This window comes from Pseudophryne corroboree, chromosome 5, assembly GCF_028390025.1.
Source record: "Pseudophryne corroboree isolate aPseCor3 chromosome 5, aPseCor3.hap2, whole genome shotgun sequence".
Classification (NCBI taxonomy): Eukaryota; Metazoa; Chordata; class Amphibia; order Anura; family Myobatrachidae; genus Pseudophryne; species Pseudophryne corroboree.
This window is the reverse complement of record NC_086448.1, coordinates 668,800,137-668,816,963: the sequence shown is the minus strand read 5'-3', so window position 1 is coordinate 668,816,963 and position 16,827 is coordinate 668,800,137. Positions and strand designations below refer to the sequence as shown.

At 42.9% G+C, this 16,827-nt stretch overlaps 1 protein-coding gene across 2 annotated transcripts in view; it reads left to right on the top strand.

Annotated features, from left to right (window-relative positions):
• Positions 1 to 2,037: 2,037 nt before the first annotated feature.
• The window catches only part of ATP6V1H (ATPase H+ transporting V1 subunit H), a 254,213-nt gene continuing 239,423 nt past the window's right edge, over positions 2,038 to 16,827 (top strand). Inside the window, exons 1-3 of one of the 2 annotated variants that reach the window (XM_063923721.1) lie at positions 2,038 to 2,249; positions 6,575 to 6,620; positions 7,802 to 7,921. In XM_063923721.1, coding sequence (XP_063779791.1) covers positions 7,818 to 7,921 — 104 coding nt within the window. In that variant the 5' untranslated portion in view covers positions 2,038 to 2,249; positions 6,575 to 6,620; positions 7,802 to 7,817. The remainder of the gene's footprint in view (positions 2,250 to 6,574; positions 6,621 to 7,801; positions 7,922 to 16,827) is intronic. The other variant, XM_063923720.1, reaches the window with a different exon arrangement.

The window sequence follows — 16,827 nt, the reverse complement described above, 5'->3', positions numbered from 1 at the left end:
TGGGGATGGATTATAAAACAGTTAAATGGATAAGAACCTGGTTGCAGGATAGGAAACAGACAGTTGTAGTAAATGGAGTGCAATCTATGGAGGGAAATGTTACCAGTGGAGTACCCCAGGGATCTGTACTCGGACCAGTTCTCTTTAATATCTTTGTTGGTGACATTGCAAATGGTATTGAAGGGAAAGTATGCCTTTTTGCAGATGATACAAAGATATGCAACAGGGTAGACACACTAGGAGGGGTAAAACAAATGATTGATGACCTAGCTAGGCTTGAAAAATGGTCAAGAACGTGGCAACTACAGTTTAATGCTAAAAAATGCAAAATCATGCACTTGGGTCTCAAAAACCTAAAGGCTAAAAATAGTATCAAGGGTACTATAATGGAAACTACTGAGGAGGAAAGGGATTTAGGATTCACTATTTCAAGTGACTTAAAGGCAGGAAAGCAATGCAACAAAGCAATGAGAGAAGGATATAAATACATTAGAGAGTGTACAAAGACGGGCAACTAAAATGGTGCATGGCCTACATCACAAAACTTACCCAGAAAGGCTAAAAGATGTTAACATGTATAGTTTGGAGCAGAGAAGGGAAAGGAGGAACATGATAGAAACTTTCAAATATACCAAAGGTTTTAACAAAGTTCAGGAGGGAAACATTCTTCAAAGGAAGAGAAGTATTAGAACTTGAGGACATACACTGAAACTGGAGGGAGGCAGGTTCAGGGGAAATTTAAGGAAAAATTACTTCACAGAAAGGGTAGTGGATAAGTGGAATAGCCTCCCATCAGAGGTGGTAGAGGCTAAGACTGTAGAGCAATTTAAACATGCTTGGGATAGGCATATGAATTTCATTACAAAGAATTAACAAAGAATTAAGGTTCAAAAAGGGTTGAGATTAAAAAAAAGGATAAAAAAAGGGGCAGGCTAGATGGACCAATTGGTTCTTATCTGCCGTCAAATTCTATGTTTCTATGTGTATCCAGTTTAGATGTTTTCACAAATGGATACAACTTCCTCTTTTATGACAGATGCACAGACTGATTGTACTTGTGACTGTTTGTAGCTTCATAGCAAACTCAAATGGATACAATAAACACCAATAGCCTTCCCAAGATTTCACTAGGGGACTAATACCCCTTTCAGATCGCAAGCTTGTAACCCGGGTTATTGCACATGAGCACGCATAATCTGGGTTGCTGTGTGGTCTGAAAGGGGAAAGGGGAAATATCCTGGGTCGAGCGAACACGGTTTCAACCCTGGCTGCTGTGCGGTGTGAACGGGTAGCCGGGTCAATGAGACCCGTTTCCCGTTCTCACTGTATGGATGGGCGGCACTTGGAGATCACTGCTGACTTCACCAACCGGGTAATATGCCGGGCTAAGGACGCCACTGTGAAGGGGCCAATGCAGGTTGCACCAGGGAAGCAACCGTGTACGTCTCCCAGGTGTGACCCGCCAAATGCGGTCTGAAAGAGGTATAAGCAGTGAAAAGTGAGCCAGTGACATTTCTAATTTGCATACTATAGAACTGTACAGACCAGCTGATTGGTTGCCATAGACAACTTCTTCTCCACAGGCTCACTCTCCACTATTTTTACTGCTTCATGAATAGACCTGTGTATTAAACCTGCATGTCTCCGAAGCCGCCAGTTCTCGTTGGGTTTGACTGATGAGTTTAAAACAGTAATAGCACTAAATTCTAAATCAGGCTTGTTTTGCATTGATTGCTATTGCAGTTTTAAATCCAACGCTCAAAGCCGCCTATAAGCAGTTTAGTAAATATACCCCTATGTGCATAAAACATGGTTTAACAACCACATTTGACTCTTTCACATTGCAGAAAAGTAGTATAGTCTGCTTCTACTTGTTCCTCTGATTTGTTAATTAAAAGTACCACGGCTGAATCAGTGAAATGTGACAACGAAATAAACACACACACTATTGGTGCTGGCAAATTAGTGAGAAAAGCAGAAACACAGCAGCAGTAGCACACAGCTCTGCACCGCCAGCCTGAGCCTAATAATAACAACACACTGTCACCGTGACTGTAAGGATCACATGATCACAGTTCTTTCCGCTGCTTCCTGGCTGGTCACCTGACTGAGTTCCTGTCACATGACTCTGCCGTGCCAGTCAGCTGTGTGCTTGCTGCAGAGAGAGGTCACCGTATATACAGTGCAGGGAGCTGGGATTCCGCTGGGATCTCTCCGGTCCTAGTTCCGGGACGCAGCCCGTGGATAGGGTGAGTGATGGTAACACTGTCTCCTCGGAGTATGACTGGTGTGAAGGGGATGACGGCTCTGCGGCCTTATGTGCCAGGGCTGCCCTGACTGTGCAGGGTGATGGGCTGCTCTGGAACTTGGGCTGTCCTCTGGGCATCCTGGACTTCCAGTGGCCTTCTCTATGGTACTTGCTACACCTCTTGCCTGTACTCTCACTACCAGTAGTCCTCTCTACCAGTCATCTGTGTGCACAGCTTATACTGTAATTCACTCATTACAGTGGGCTTTTGGTTAAAAAATAATTTGTCCCTACCTGTCCAATGTCTCTCCTACAAAGTAGTAATACGCATACTCAAGTAATCTTTATTACCTGCTGTTTTCTTGGATCTAAAGGGCCCTACACACTGGTCGATGAATTACATTTTGACGGTGATTGATCTGAATGATGATCGATCATCGTCCGTATTGACTTGCGTTGCAAAGTGATGGAAAACCAACGATGAACGACCGCGGGGCAGCGCATCGTTGGTGCATACACACTGAGCGATATGAACGAATAATGCCGATATGCTGAGCGATATGCCGATATGTGGAACGCCCGCACACATCGGCAATTGTGTAGGGCGCTTTAGAGATCGGCTGTATAGCCTGCAGTGTGCTTCTTCCTGTCAATGCTTCATGTATTTTGATTGTGTGTTTTAATATAAATGTATTTAATACTGGTCTAGTGTCCACATATCTGTATTATCATGTTAAACTACACTATCAAGAAGTGAAAAGAGTGAAGTTGACCAAAGCAACCAATCCGCTGTGAGGTAGCATTTATCATGCACATTTTATAAAAGCTTGTTGGTTGCTAAGTGCAATATCTCCACGGGATCAGTACGAGATACTGCCGGACGAGATCCCGGTGGTCAAAATACTGACACCGGGATCCCAATGGGCACAATCCCGACAAGGGGGCGAGTGCAACGCAGCCCCTTGCGGGCTCGCTGTGCTCACCACGCTGCGTGCACTGCCCTCTATGGATGTCGTGGATACCCACAGAGGGAGAATATGTCGGGATTGTGCCGGCGGGATCTTGGCCGCATCCCATCTCCACTGGTCCACTTGGCCACTCTTTCCACTGCTTGATATATCCACCTGTCATTCACTTACTGGGGTCAGTCCAGTTAAATTGTCCCACATGCGAGGGGAGCAAGTTACAGTTGCATCGGCATGTAAATGCTGCAACGGCATTGGATCTCACCACAAATTAGGTGCGTTTGTACACAGCTGTGAACAAATATCTGTGAATCTGCTGGTACCGTAGGTACGGTGTGTATCCTTCTTACCGTAAGTGCTGCATATAACATACTTACCGTAAGTGCGGCGTATATATCCTACATTCCATAAGTGCAGTGTATATCCTATTTACCGTAAGTGCAGCATACCATATATCATACTTACTCGCACCCACAACTAAATTACGGCTAATTAGATTGACACCTATATGTATATTTTCTATATATGGTAGTTTGCACACTAACTCCATCCATACAGATATTTTCAGCATTATGCTAGTAGTAGTTATTAGAAAATCCATTTGTTATTGAAATGTTTTACAGCATTGTGTTAGAAACGTTTTTTTTTTTTTTTTTTAAATGTTGACTACTACTACTACTACTTTATCTTCAGTCTTGGGTACTACTCTTTTATAATGAGGGAAATTAGGTCACATATACATTTTTTTTTATTGGTAGCCCTAGCTTTCATGGTTATGCAAGTTATAATTTATTAAATGTGAATTATTTTATTTTTATTTGCACTTTAATATGTTGCTCTGTATCATACTTGCAAATGGTGATCATATATACAATTTATATAAGCTTTACTGGTCTGGTTAAATAACCACTAGGCTTGTTATAGATGATGTTTCTAGTGGTATTAATTTAACTAATAATAATAATAATAATATTATCATCATCATCCAAAAACTTGATACGCCATTACTTACTTCTCATCTTGAAATGAAAAATATTGCATATATTCCAGTTAACAGAGCAATTCATTAAAATGAGTGCTTGAAATACACGTTTGTTGCCAATATTTCAATTAGCTCCAATGCATCCTTGTATAGATTATACAGATATGACTGATGAGTATTCTGTATTACTGTAACTATTAAAATGGCTTGACCACTTTCTTGATAGACTATCTCATAACTATAGTATGGAAGGTGGTTGGGATCAAGTAATGCTTCGGCTCCAGAGAAGGGCTCTCACATAAACAATAAATTACTGGAATTATCTAGAGAATGTTGGTTTCCAAATATGGGCAGTCATTGTAAGTGTATAACACAATATGAATAAATGTAATTTATACATTAATACGTCTATCTTCTATTTTGGGTTGGGGTGCTGGCTTATTACTGCTAATTTGCTGCTAATGGCACACTATATTAATTGCTTTGTTTTGAGTAAACTGAGAAATATTTTTTTCTTTTTTTCCTAGCCGTGTTTTTTCATTATAAATAAAATAACATACTGTAAGAGAACCTGGTTTTATTTAAGTCTAGAAAATCACTTTTAGTATCCTTTAATGCTACAAAACATTGCATAAAAAAGTTTGTTTATTTTACGGAGAATCTGTACATGAACATTTTCAGTTCATAAAGCATTCTCTATAGTAGGGTAAGTGAATCTGTTTAAATGAATTGTTTGTTTAGAGTTGGTTCAAGTACATTTATAAATATAGTTGCTATAATAGTACCGTTCTGAACCAGGAACCTATGTACAGTATGATGGCGGTCTTACCGTCCAAACTTTTTTGTTTACTTCTGGTAAAACCTTAATTTATATTAGACTGTAAACTAGAAACATCACACATGCGTTTTAATATTAACATGTTTATATTAATTGAATACATAGGGCCAGATTCAAATGTTTAAGCCTCCTATCGCGCCCATCAGTGGTATGCTAATGTTAATGCAGACGGGCGCAACAACTTCTTTTCAGGTCGCTACCCCCGGAGGTAGCGAGCTGAAATGCATGTGAAGAGACCAGTTTGGGTGCCCTAACTGGTCTCTTCATGATCGCGCCCATTACTTTAGTCGGGTTTGGTGCTTGACTGGCCTAAACCAGACCGGAATGAGTACGATAACGGGGCACATTTGAATATCGCCCCTCTATCTCTCGTCACTTTAGACGGGAGATAGCGGGTGCGATATCATTTGAATCTCTCCCTTGATGTCAGTTAAAAGCTGTAAAAGAGAGTGAGGGCATGTTTCATTTTAAGTGGTGATGAGGAATGTTTAAAAAGTTGTAGGTTTAGATAATGTTCATATAGTTGTGTATTCAATAATTGTCGAAAGCTGCCGTCTTGTTGTAATGGGGTTCCGACCTATTCAATAGGGGCTGATTTTTTTACGACAAGTCGGGAATTCCCGACTTGTCGGAAAACACGTGGATCGGTGGAATAGCCGCCGATTCATGTGCTTCTGTCAGAAATGGGGCCAAATCCGACAGGTTTTGGCCCCCTTTCCGACAAACTCAATCTGACTTGAAAACAAGTCGGATTGAGGTGAGGAGACAAGCGGTGCTGCGGGTGGCTGGGGGAGCAGAGATCGACGGTCGGCGGGGGGGAGTTGGCTGCGGAAAAACATGTCTGCGGCGGCGGGGGGAGGTGCTGCCTCTCTCCCTGCAGCGTCTCCCCCCGCTGCAGCTGACATGCCCCCCCGCAGCCAGCTCCCCCCGCCGGCCACCGAGATCTACTCCCCCCTGCGGCCCGCAGGCACCTCTTTCCCTGCAGCGCCTCCCCCCGCCGCACCAGACATGTTCCCCCGCAGCCAGCTCCGGCCGCCGATCACTGCTCCCCCCGCTGCCCAGCTTACCCCCGCCGCCGTCCCGCTCACGGCCGCCGCCATCTGCACTCCTGGCCGCTGCTGTCAGCGCATCCACAGCCGCTGACAGCAGCGGCAGGACAGGACCCTGTGTATGGCCAATTCTGACAGTCGGATTTGGCCGTCCACTGAATAGGGGTTGCCGAAGCTATTCCGACAACTGCATGTCGGAATGGATCTGACTTATTGAATATTCCCCATAATCTTCGAACACTGTAATCTGCCTTGTTACTATAGCAACAGCATATAGGTGGCATATTTAGAGTACAGAATATGTTCTATGTACCATCATGGTAATTGTAGAGCATTACAAGGAATGAGTTAAGGTCGAGGTTATTTAAAGTATTTAGCATGTGAGCATGAGTTCTTACACTGCTGTAATGTTACAATGAAGTCTTTGACAGTTGCTTTTTCTTTTTTTCCTTTGGGTAACTTTTATTTCTGTTGTTATTTCTTCCCATCCAGCATTTTATTGCCAGAATCTTGTGTCTTCCACTTGTTGCTGCTAGAGGTAAGACAAGGGCTGGAAAGAACCTGTAACTACTGTATGTGGATAAAAAGGGTCACGCCCTCTAGACATGTATTTAGAGGAAACAAAAGTTTTGTTGTGTCATCAAAGGCCGTTCTGAAGGTTATGAGAAAGGACATTTGCACATTGAGCAAGATTTCATGTTTGAAAGTAAAGTAAAAAAAAAAAAAAGCAATTATTTTTGCATCTGGAGCAAACCATGTTGCCATGCAAGGGGAACAATTTCATTTATATTTTTTCTGTGCAATTTAAATACTGGCTACTTTTACGTGCAACCTACTAAAAACAGCTTTATTTTTACACTGCAATTAAAGTGCCCTACACACTTGGCGATATCTTTGAGAGATATCGTTCAAAAATGAACGCTAAATCGTTCATATCTTTCATTGTGTATGCAACAACGATGAATAATGCGCGTCCCCACATTCGTTGATCGATCATCGTTTAAACATGCAAGCCAATTTGGACGATATCGATTTATGTAATGTCATATCGTTCAAATCGGCCATAGACATCATTCAGTGTGTATGCAAAAAATCGTTCATCTTGCATATTGCACAAATCTATCAGTGTGTATGCAAAAAATCATAAGATTTCAGTTTGAACACACCACACCCAAATCTAAATCTCTCTGCACATGTTTCATCTGCCCCATCTGCAGTGCAGCATGGATTTGCCCAGTTGCTTGCTTTTTTGCTTTACTTACAAACCTGAATTAGTGATTCTTACGTTTTTTTTAACAGATACATTTTGTTACACCCATGCCTTTGATTATAAACAGAATCTGAATGTGAGTATTTTGTAACATTTTATTTTTACAACTATTCTTTTAACATACATCATTTATTTTACAAATATTGGTAAGTCACATATTTTACACATACATTTTTTTGTGGGAAACTTAGAAAGTTATTATTCAAATCTCATACATGGAATAATAGTTATTACAAACTCCTGAAATAAGGATTATCGCAACAGGAGAAAAATGTGCACTTTATGTGGTTTACAAGGACTGGGTAGTGTGTGGCTTTCCTAGTGTTGTGGAACCATCAGTCCAAGCTCCTAATTTCAGCCTTTGCTGGGACTTGTAGTTCCATTGGAGAGCCACAGGTAAATGTTGGTTTGTAATTTGCGGAGAAGTAACAAGAATTCTGTGTCTAAAGGAACACGGAGGAGAAGATGGACATACGAGGTGCTGTTGATGCTGCTGTCCCTACAAACATTATTGCAGCCAAGGCTGCGGAGGTTCGTGCTAACAAAGTGAACTGGCAGTCATATCTCCAGTAAGTGTTTGGTACCTTTTCTTTAATGAATCCATATTATTGAGGAATAAAAGTACTTAGTAGAACGTATAATCCTCTCCCTGCTCCTAGGGCCGTCTTAACAGTAGTGTACGCCCCTGGGCAAAGCAATGCTTTGGGGCCCCCTAATGGTGGGGAGTGCTATCAGAGGCAGTGTTGATGTCCCGCGGGCAGTAGGGGGTGTTCTATCGTCCGCTCAGCATGTAGGACCTGGAGCAGTCATTTGTGCTAATTACTCCTTTACTGCACAGATGGGGTGAGAGGGAGAACACTAACCTGTAGAAGGGGGCATTGGGCTGAATGGAGGGCCCTGGTACATGACTTCCAGGGTGGTAGGAGGTGTTTAATAAGCTGGAGAGCGGTGGATAGTGGGCATAATATTCGTCATTTTCCGGTGGGAGGGCAGCTTGCTTAGCTGCAGATATCTCCAGTTCCTGAAAATAGATTTCTTAGCTGTCTTTGGGATAAAACACTAGAGAGTCCCACCTTTCAGGTGGTACTGGGGACTTGGTTATCAGAGTTCAGGAGCAAGAGCAATCCACCGATGAAAATAAAAAACTTCATACCAGGCGTGTGAAGCTGGGGCAGGGACCAGCTGCTTGAAGGCTGATATCTCTGGTTCTGGGCATAGTAGGGATAAGCTGCCAGTGTCCACCAAAAGGGGAGCGACCCATCTTTTGGATTATACCCTCAGAAAAACTCTAAGTCAGACAGAACCCGAGATATGTAGCTGGGAAGAGCAATTAACACTTTCGAATGGAGACCACTGCTTTGAAGTCGGATATCTCAGGTTCCCCAGGAATGATTTTAAAAAAATCTGGTACCCCTGAAAAAAGAGGACCCTCTGTTATCAGACTAGGGCAACTGCCCATTGAGCCCATATATTTAGACGGCCCTGCCTGCCCTGCTCTCTCACTTCTCTATAGAATAAGCTCTGAGGCTGCTGCACAGTTGAACACTTGGAAGTTTGTGTCGCGTGTTCTGTGTATTTTCTCATAGGGCATTCTCTGTAAAAGAGCACTTGTAAGAATGCGAGAATGTAGAGTAGAACGTATTGTGAAAGTATCTACACATATGACCACAGATAGACGAAACTGGGGTATGACGGAAGGTCAGTAAGGGTGTGTCCTTGCAAATGCAGCCCATGTAGACCTTCATGTAAGTGTATGTATGCTTTTTTGGAGACCTATCTTTTGAACCTACTTTAGGGTAGGTGCAAGTACACATTGATGATGTCTTGTTATAAACCAAGTGCATATGTGGCAGATGAATACACATCTTAAGATGTACACCTCCCCGCATATGTGCAAAAATACTATATTTTTCTGTGCACTTTACCTTTTTTAAGTCATTTTTGACCACTATAGGTCCATCTCTGCATCGGCCTCTATCATCTCTCCTCTGTTGTACTGACAAAAATAAGAATTAATAAATAATCCCTCTGCACAGAATCCCTAACACTTTTTCCTTAAAGTGGGTTTGTTTTATCTGATGTACCATTTTGTTTTTTTGCTCACAAGTCGTAATAAAAATGTCTGTCTAATTTAAAATGCATGATATCCATTGTTTATTACTTGGACATTGTTTCTACGAAGTGCTAGTGCAATTGTGTACGAATGGTGGGTCACCTCAACATGCACCCTACTTTACAATGTCCTGCCCCCTGCTCTATTCATTGCATTGCATGCCTCCCCCCAATGCTTTGACTGCTGCTCTTTGATATGACATCGTCTCAAAGCGCCGGTGATCTGGCTCTCATAGAAACATAGAATTTGACGGCAGATAAAAACCACTTGGCTCATCTAGTCTGCAACTTATTTAACCATATTGTTACGTTGAACCGTATTTGATCCTTATTTTTTTTGCAAGGATATCATTCTGTCTCTCCCATGCATGTTTACATTGCTATGCTGTCTTAGCCTACCATCAACTATTCCACTTGTCCACTACCCTTTTCGTGAATTTGTTTCCTCAAATTTTCCCTGAACCTATCTCCTTCCAGTTTCAGCGCATGTCCTCGTGTTTTAATACACCCCTTCCTTTGAATAATGTCTACCACCTGTACCTTGACCTCGAATCCCATGCTTTTCAAGTATATTGCTTTCAAGTTTATTCGATATGGTACATCTCTTTTATGAGTGTTTCCATCAATTTCCGTACTACTGATTTTAAGGCTCACTGGTCACTAGTTTCTTGCTTCTAATTTTGTGCAGTGGGATTACGTTCACTCTTTTCCAGTCGTCTGGAATTGCACCTGTTGCTAGTGACTGGGTGAATAATTCTGCTGATGGTGCTACCAGCACCCCTTTAAGCTCTTTTAGTATCCTTGATATATCCCATCTGGGCCCATTGATTTATCTACTTTAGTCTAGAGATTTCTGTTAGGACCTTCTCCTCTGTAAATGTACTTGTTTAGGGTTCGGTATCACTATCCCGACATCGGCATCCCGAGTGGTGGAATGCCGGCAGGGTAGTGAGTGCAACGAAGCCCCTTGCAGGCTTGCTGCGCTCGCCATGCTGCGGTCTCAGTGGCGAGCGGTTCTATTCTCCCTCTATGGGTGTCGTGCACACCCACAGAGAGGGAATCGCCTGCCTCGCCGGGTGAGTATGAGAAGAAAGAAGACTTCAGAGGCGGCAGAAGACTTCGGATGTTCACTGAGGTAACGCGCAACACACGGCAGGCACTGTAAGGGTGCAGGGGGGGGGGGGCGCCCTGGGCAGCAATTAAACCTCTGGTCTGGCAAAATCAGGACATATATGGGCTCTAAACTATATATAAGAGATCCCCCGCCAGTTTTAAAAAAATCAAGCGGGACCGAAGCCCGCCGCTGAGGGGGCGGAGCTTGATCCCTCAGCACTCACCAGCGCCATTTTCTCCACAGCACACCGCTGAGAAGCTGGCTCCCCGGACTCTCCCCTGCTGAACACGGTGACAGAGGGTTTGAAAGAAGGGGGGGGCACATAATTTGGCGCTATATATATATATATATATATATATATATATATATATATATATATATATATATATATATATATATATATATATATATATACAAACAAGCCAGCGGGACGGCACTCACGGAGTCTGGATACGGTTAACAAACGGACAGCTGAAGCTGGTGTGTAGTCAACGTTTCAGAATTTACTTCATTTTTCAAGACAACCAGATACAAATCACAAACAAATGTATATACCTTACCCAAACCTCGTGCTGGCTGTGCGCTCCCGCACCCGTCGTGGACCGATGACGTCATTGGCTCCCGTCAGCGCCTACGGACCGGCATCACTAGGGGGCGGGGGCCGCAACGTGCAGACCATCACCATGGTGATGAACTAAACAAAAACAGAAAGTGCATAAAACCTCTGTGAGGAAGATCACTATGTGTGACCCTAAGCTAACGTTAGTCTAGAGCATATTTGCATATGGTATTTTGCAGATCGCAGCATGTAAATTATTACATTATGCATCAGTATTAAGTATTATTTACAGAATAGATACATTGCAGCTTTCTGTTATGACTTTATTTAAAACATCTGACTCCAGTGTATCATAGCTGTTTGCATCGATGGTTTACAGCGTGTTACATGCTATGCAGCTTAGGGTCACACATAGTGATCTTCCTCACAGAGGTTTTATGCACTTTCTGTTTTTGTTTAGTTCATCACCATGGTGATGGTCTGCACGTTGCGGCCCCCGCCCCCTAGTGATGCCGGTCCGTAGGCGCTGACGGGAGCCAATGACGTCATCGGTCCACGACGGGTGCGGGAGCGCACAGCCAGCACGAGGTTTGGGTAAGGTATATATGTTTGTTTGTGATTTGTATCTGGTTGTCTTGAAAAAAGAAGTAAATTCTGAAACGTTGACTACACACCAGCTTCAGCTGTCCGTTTGTTAACCGTATCCAGTCTCCGTGAGTGCTGTCCCGCTGGCTTGTTTGCATATACAGTGTGTCTAGGTCGGGCACCGGAGCATGCTGTTATTTACAGTTAAGTGGAGTGCCGAACACTTCTGGTTTATATATATATATATATATATATATATATATATTTATTTTGCAATGAAGCTGGCACTCAGTTTCCTTATGATATTTGCCTTGGTGCCCTCCTCAGACGCCTTGCAGCGTGTGGTATATGTCATGTAGATGGCGGCACTCAAAGGACTTGCTAGTTGCGGTAAATATAGGTGACCAACACCATATAATGCTGTTAACGTTTCAGTTTAATCAATAAACTTTCGTCAGAACAATTATACAAAAAGACAGTTCTTACCTTTATAGTACACCCCGTGCATCTAGTGATGTGTGTCTCGTGCAGGGCGCCGGGCTGGTGACGTCACAATCCCGCGACGCGCCTTTCTCGGCGCCCTGTTCGAACAAACAGTAACCATGGTAACAATGTAAACATAATGTGATACCATCACCGTGAGATACAAGCCCTGAGACACGTACAGGAAAGAAAATCCTAGAATGAATCTGGTGTGATCACTGTGTGTCACTTCTAGGGCGTGGGGGCTAACGTAACTGCTAGTTATTGTAAATAAAACATGCAGACCCACATTGCCATAATTGTGCAACACAGTTCAGACCTCGTCCATGTAGTTAAAGCAGAGGCATGGTGCATATCTCAAAATATGTATTAAATATAGGACATCACTAGTTCCCTATTCTGAAGAACATGCATAAACAATGAACCGTATGTATAAATCAGAGAAAACAGTTAAGGTTAAGCTGCTCATTTAAGCCCATAGGGGCAATCGTATTTAGTTTATGAATCCAGGTGGACTCCAGTTGAAGCAGACTGCGTCCTCTGTCTCCGCCCCTGATGCTAGGGGGAACTTGATCGATCATCTTGTAGCGTAGAGTAGCTAAACTGTGATTGTGAGACTTGAAGTGTCTGGCCACTGGCTGCTCCGAGTCTGTCCCCTCCAGGGCTTGGCGTATTGAGAGTCTGTGGTTCGCCATGCGTTCTTTAAAAGCACATATAGTCTTACCTATATAGTATAGGCCACATGGGCAACGAATGTAGTAAACTACATATTGGCTTGAACAGGTCAGTGCATATTTGATGGGAATGTGCTTGCCAGTCTGGGGGTGCGTAAAGAATGGACCAGTTTCCAGATAGCTGCATGTGATGCAGCCTGTGCATTTGTAGCATCCTGGTTTTTTGGTTAGAAAGTGGGTTTTGGTAATAGTGGAACGTCCAGTGATATCATTTTTTACCAGTAGGTCTTTCAGACTTCTTCCTCTGGTATAGCTGGGCATGATTTTCAGGTTCTTGAATCCCTTGAGATCAGAGTCCTGGGTAATCATAGGCCATAATTGTTTAGCCATATGCATATTGTATGTACTGTAAGGATGGTATTGTTGTACAAAGGGTATTTTGTCCCTAATGTCCTTTTTGTTGGCAGCTGGGTTCAGCAGTTCATCTCTAGGAAAAGCTAGTGCTTTACGTTTGGAATTCAACAAGTTGCTACGTTCGTAGCCTCTTTCTAAAAAGAGAATAATCATGTCATCAATGGCTTTGACAGCTTTAGAGTGAGTGTCAGAAATACGACAAATGCGGAGGAATTGTGAGAATGGCAAACCTCTGATGCACGCGGGTGGATGCTGACTGGATGCGTGTAAGTAAGTATTACGGTCTGTGGTTTTTTGGTAAAGGTTGGTTCGAAGAACTCCATCTTTGAGAGTAATCTGAACATCTAAATAATTTACACTCTCAGTGCTAATGGTAAATGTGAATTTGATATTATCATCCATGGTATTGATCTGCTGAATTGCGGAAGCTAGAGTTTCCTCAGATCCATGCCACAGAAGAAACAGATCGTCTATATACCTCGTGATCCAGATGATCCCTTGAGAAAAAGGTCCCTTCGTGAGTAAAAGCTGTTGTTCTTTCATAAACATGAAGGTGTTAGCGAAGGTCGGGGCCACACAGGACCCCATCGCACACCCCCGCAGTTGCAGGAACCATTTTCCATCAAAAAGAAAATAGTTCAGTTTCAATGTAAGTTCCAGAAGAGTGATGAAAAATTAAATCTCAGGACCAGCGTATTCCGGATCACTAAGTAAAAGATTCTTGGTGGCCAAGATCCCCTCATCATGGGGGATGTTCGTGTAAAGTGAGATTACATCCATGGTACATAGGATGCAGTCACTAGGTAAAGAAGTGAACTGTGAGTTTTTGTAAAAAAGTGGTTGTGTCTTTAAGATACATGGTCTGTTTCTGTACAATAGGTTGAAGGTAAATGTCAAGGTACTGTGAAATCTTGTAATATAATGAATTCTTAGCCGAAATGATGGGCCTGCCTGGGGGATGTGTGACACTTTTGTGTAATTTGGGGATGGTGTAGAGTATTGGAGCTACAGGATATGTTTGTAATAAGCAATCCCGTGTGGTCTCTGAAATGATGTTGTTCTGACAGGCATCTGTGAGAATGTTATCCAACTCAAGTTTGTATTGTGCAGTTGGATCTGTGGGTAATCTACAGTATACTGAATCGTCTGCCAGTTGTGTATATATTTCAGATTTGTAATCTTTTAGATTGAGTACCGCTATTCCACCCCCCTTATCTGCCGGCCTAATCACGATGTCTGTATATGTGCGTAAATCTTTGATGGCTTTTCTCTCCTCTAGTGTGATGTTATGTCGAGTACATGGAGAATTCCTGGCATGTGTCAGAGTAGTCTGATCAAGGGTCTTGGCAAAGCATTTGATAGACATGTTATTGGAAAAAGGATCAAACCTAGATTTGGGTTTGATCTTAAGCAGGGCTTCTGGAGTAGATGGTAGTGTCTGTGGAGCAGTTTTATCAAAATGTTCCTTAATCCGTAGCCGTCGTGAGAAACGATAGGAATCAACCTTCCACTGCATCTCATTAAAGTGACCCGTGGGTACAAAGGAAAGTCCTTTATTAAGTACAGAAAGTTCACTGTTCGTGAGGGTGCGATCAGAGAGATTAAAGACTGTATCTATTTTTTTGTCTTTGTTGTTTTTTTGGAAGTCCCTCTTCCACTGGCCGCTGCGCCTCGTGCGGCCGTTTTTGGGGGACCGCGCTGAGCGCGGGTGCGAACCCCTAAAGGGGGTTTACCAGTGCTTGTGGATGCAAATTCTTCCGTTTCGTAAGTGGAGGAGCCTTCTCCACTGGAGGTGTCTGTTTCAAATGGGCGTCTGTTTCTCTGTCTTTCTCTGAATCTGGTGTTCCTGGAACCTGCTGGATTTTGTACCCAGGAATAGACTTTACCCTCTTGATAGTCGCGTTGAACTGTAGTTAATTTATCTTTCTTGTACTTCACCAGTGCTGCACGATGTGCATCAATTTGTTCCGAAAGCTTGGAAATCCAGTCGGTGTCCTTGTCGTTTTTAAGGGTCTCGATATGTGAGGCTTCAAACGTAGTAATATTATTTCTGATCAAATTTAGTTCCCTGGTGGCTTCCTCAATCACTAGAAGTATCAGATCGAAGCTGCATTTATTGAGGATAGCCACCCATCTCCTGCAGAAGTCCTGATTGTATTTTCCAATGGTAGGAATGTTTTTAATTCGAAACCCTCTGGGTATGAATTTATTTTGATGGTAGTCAGTGAGTGTGACCCCATGCATGAAAAAGTCCAACTCTTTCTTTTTTAGTTTGAGGATGGTGTGGTAAAGTTGCTCGTTAGAGTCATCGCCAAGTGATGACTGTATATTCTCTTTGAAGTAGATGTCCTGGGCCTCTGCATCAGAAAAGCTGAGTGTCTCCCCAGCCGGGAGAGTGATATTCCGATATCCAGAAAAATCCTGTGTCATGTCTAGCCAGGTCAGGTATCTCAAAAGTGAAAATCACCGTGCAAGTGAGAACATGTAAACTCCACACCAGTAGTTCACAAGATGAAAGTTATATGCGTCGGTGCCTTGCTGTGCAGGGATAAAGGGAGAGCGGATCCCAATGTTCTTCCCTGTACTATCAATATTGCAATGAAGCTGGCACTCAGTTTCCTTATGATATTTGCCTTGGTGCCCTCCTCAGACGCCTTGCAGCGTGTGGTATATGTCATGTAGATGGCGGCACTCAAAGGACTTGCTAGTTGCGGTAAATATAGGTGACCAACACCATATAATGCTGTTAACGTTTCAGTTTAATCAATAAACTTTCGTCAGAACAATTATACAAAAAGACAGTTCTTACCTTTATAGTACACCCCGTGCATCTAGTGATGTGTGTCTCGTGCAGGGCGCCGGGCTGGTGACGTCACAATCCCGCGACGCGCCTTTCTCGGCGCCCTGTTCGAACAAACAGTAACCATGGTAACAATGTAAACATAATGTGATACCATCACCGTGAGATACAAGCCCTGAGACACGTACAGGAAAGAAAATCCTAGAATGAATCTGGTGTGATCACTACTCTGACACATGCCAGGAATTCTCCATGTACTCGACATAACATCACACTAGAGGAGAGAAAAGCCATCAAAGATTTACGCACATATACAGACATCGTGATTAGGCCGGCAGATAAGGGGGGTGGAATAGCGGTACTCAATCTAAAAGATTACAAATCTGAAATATATACACAACTGGCAGACGATTCAGTATAATGTAGATTACCCACAGATCCAACTGCACAATACAAACTTGAGTTGGATAACATTCTCACAGATGCCTGTCAGAACAACATCATTTCAGAGACCACACGGGATTGCTTATTACAAACATATCCTGTAGCTCCAATACTCTACACCATCCCCAAATTACACAAAAGTGTCACACATCCCCCAGGCAGGCCCATCATTTCGGCTAAGAATTCATTATATTACAAGATTTCACAGTACCTTGACATTTACCTTCAACCTATTGTACAGAAACAGACCATGTATCTTAAAGACACAACCACTTTTTTACAAAAACTCA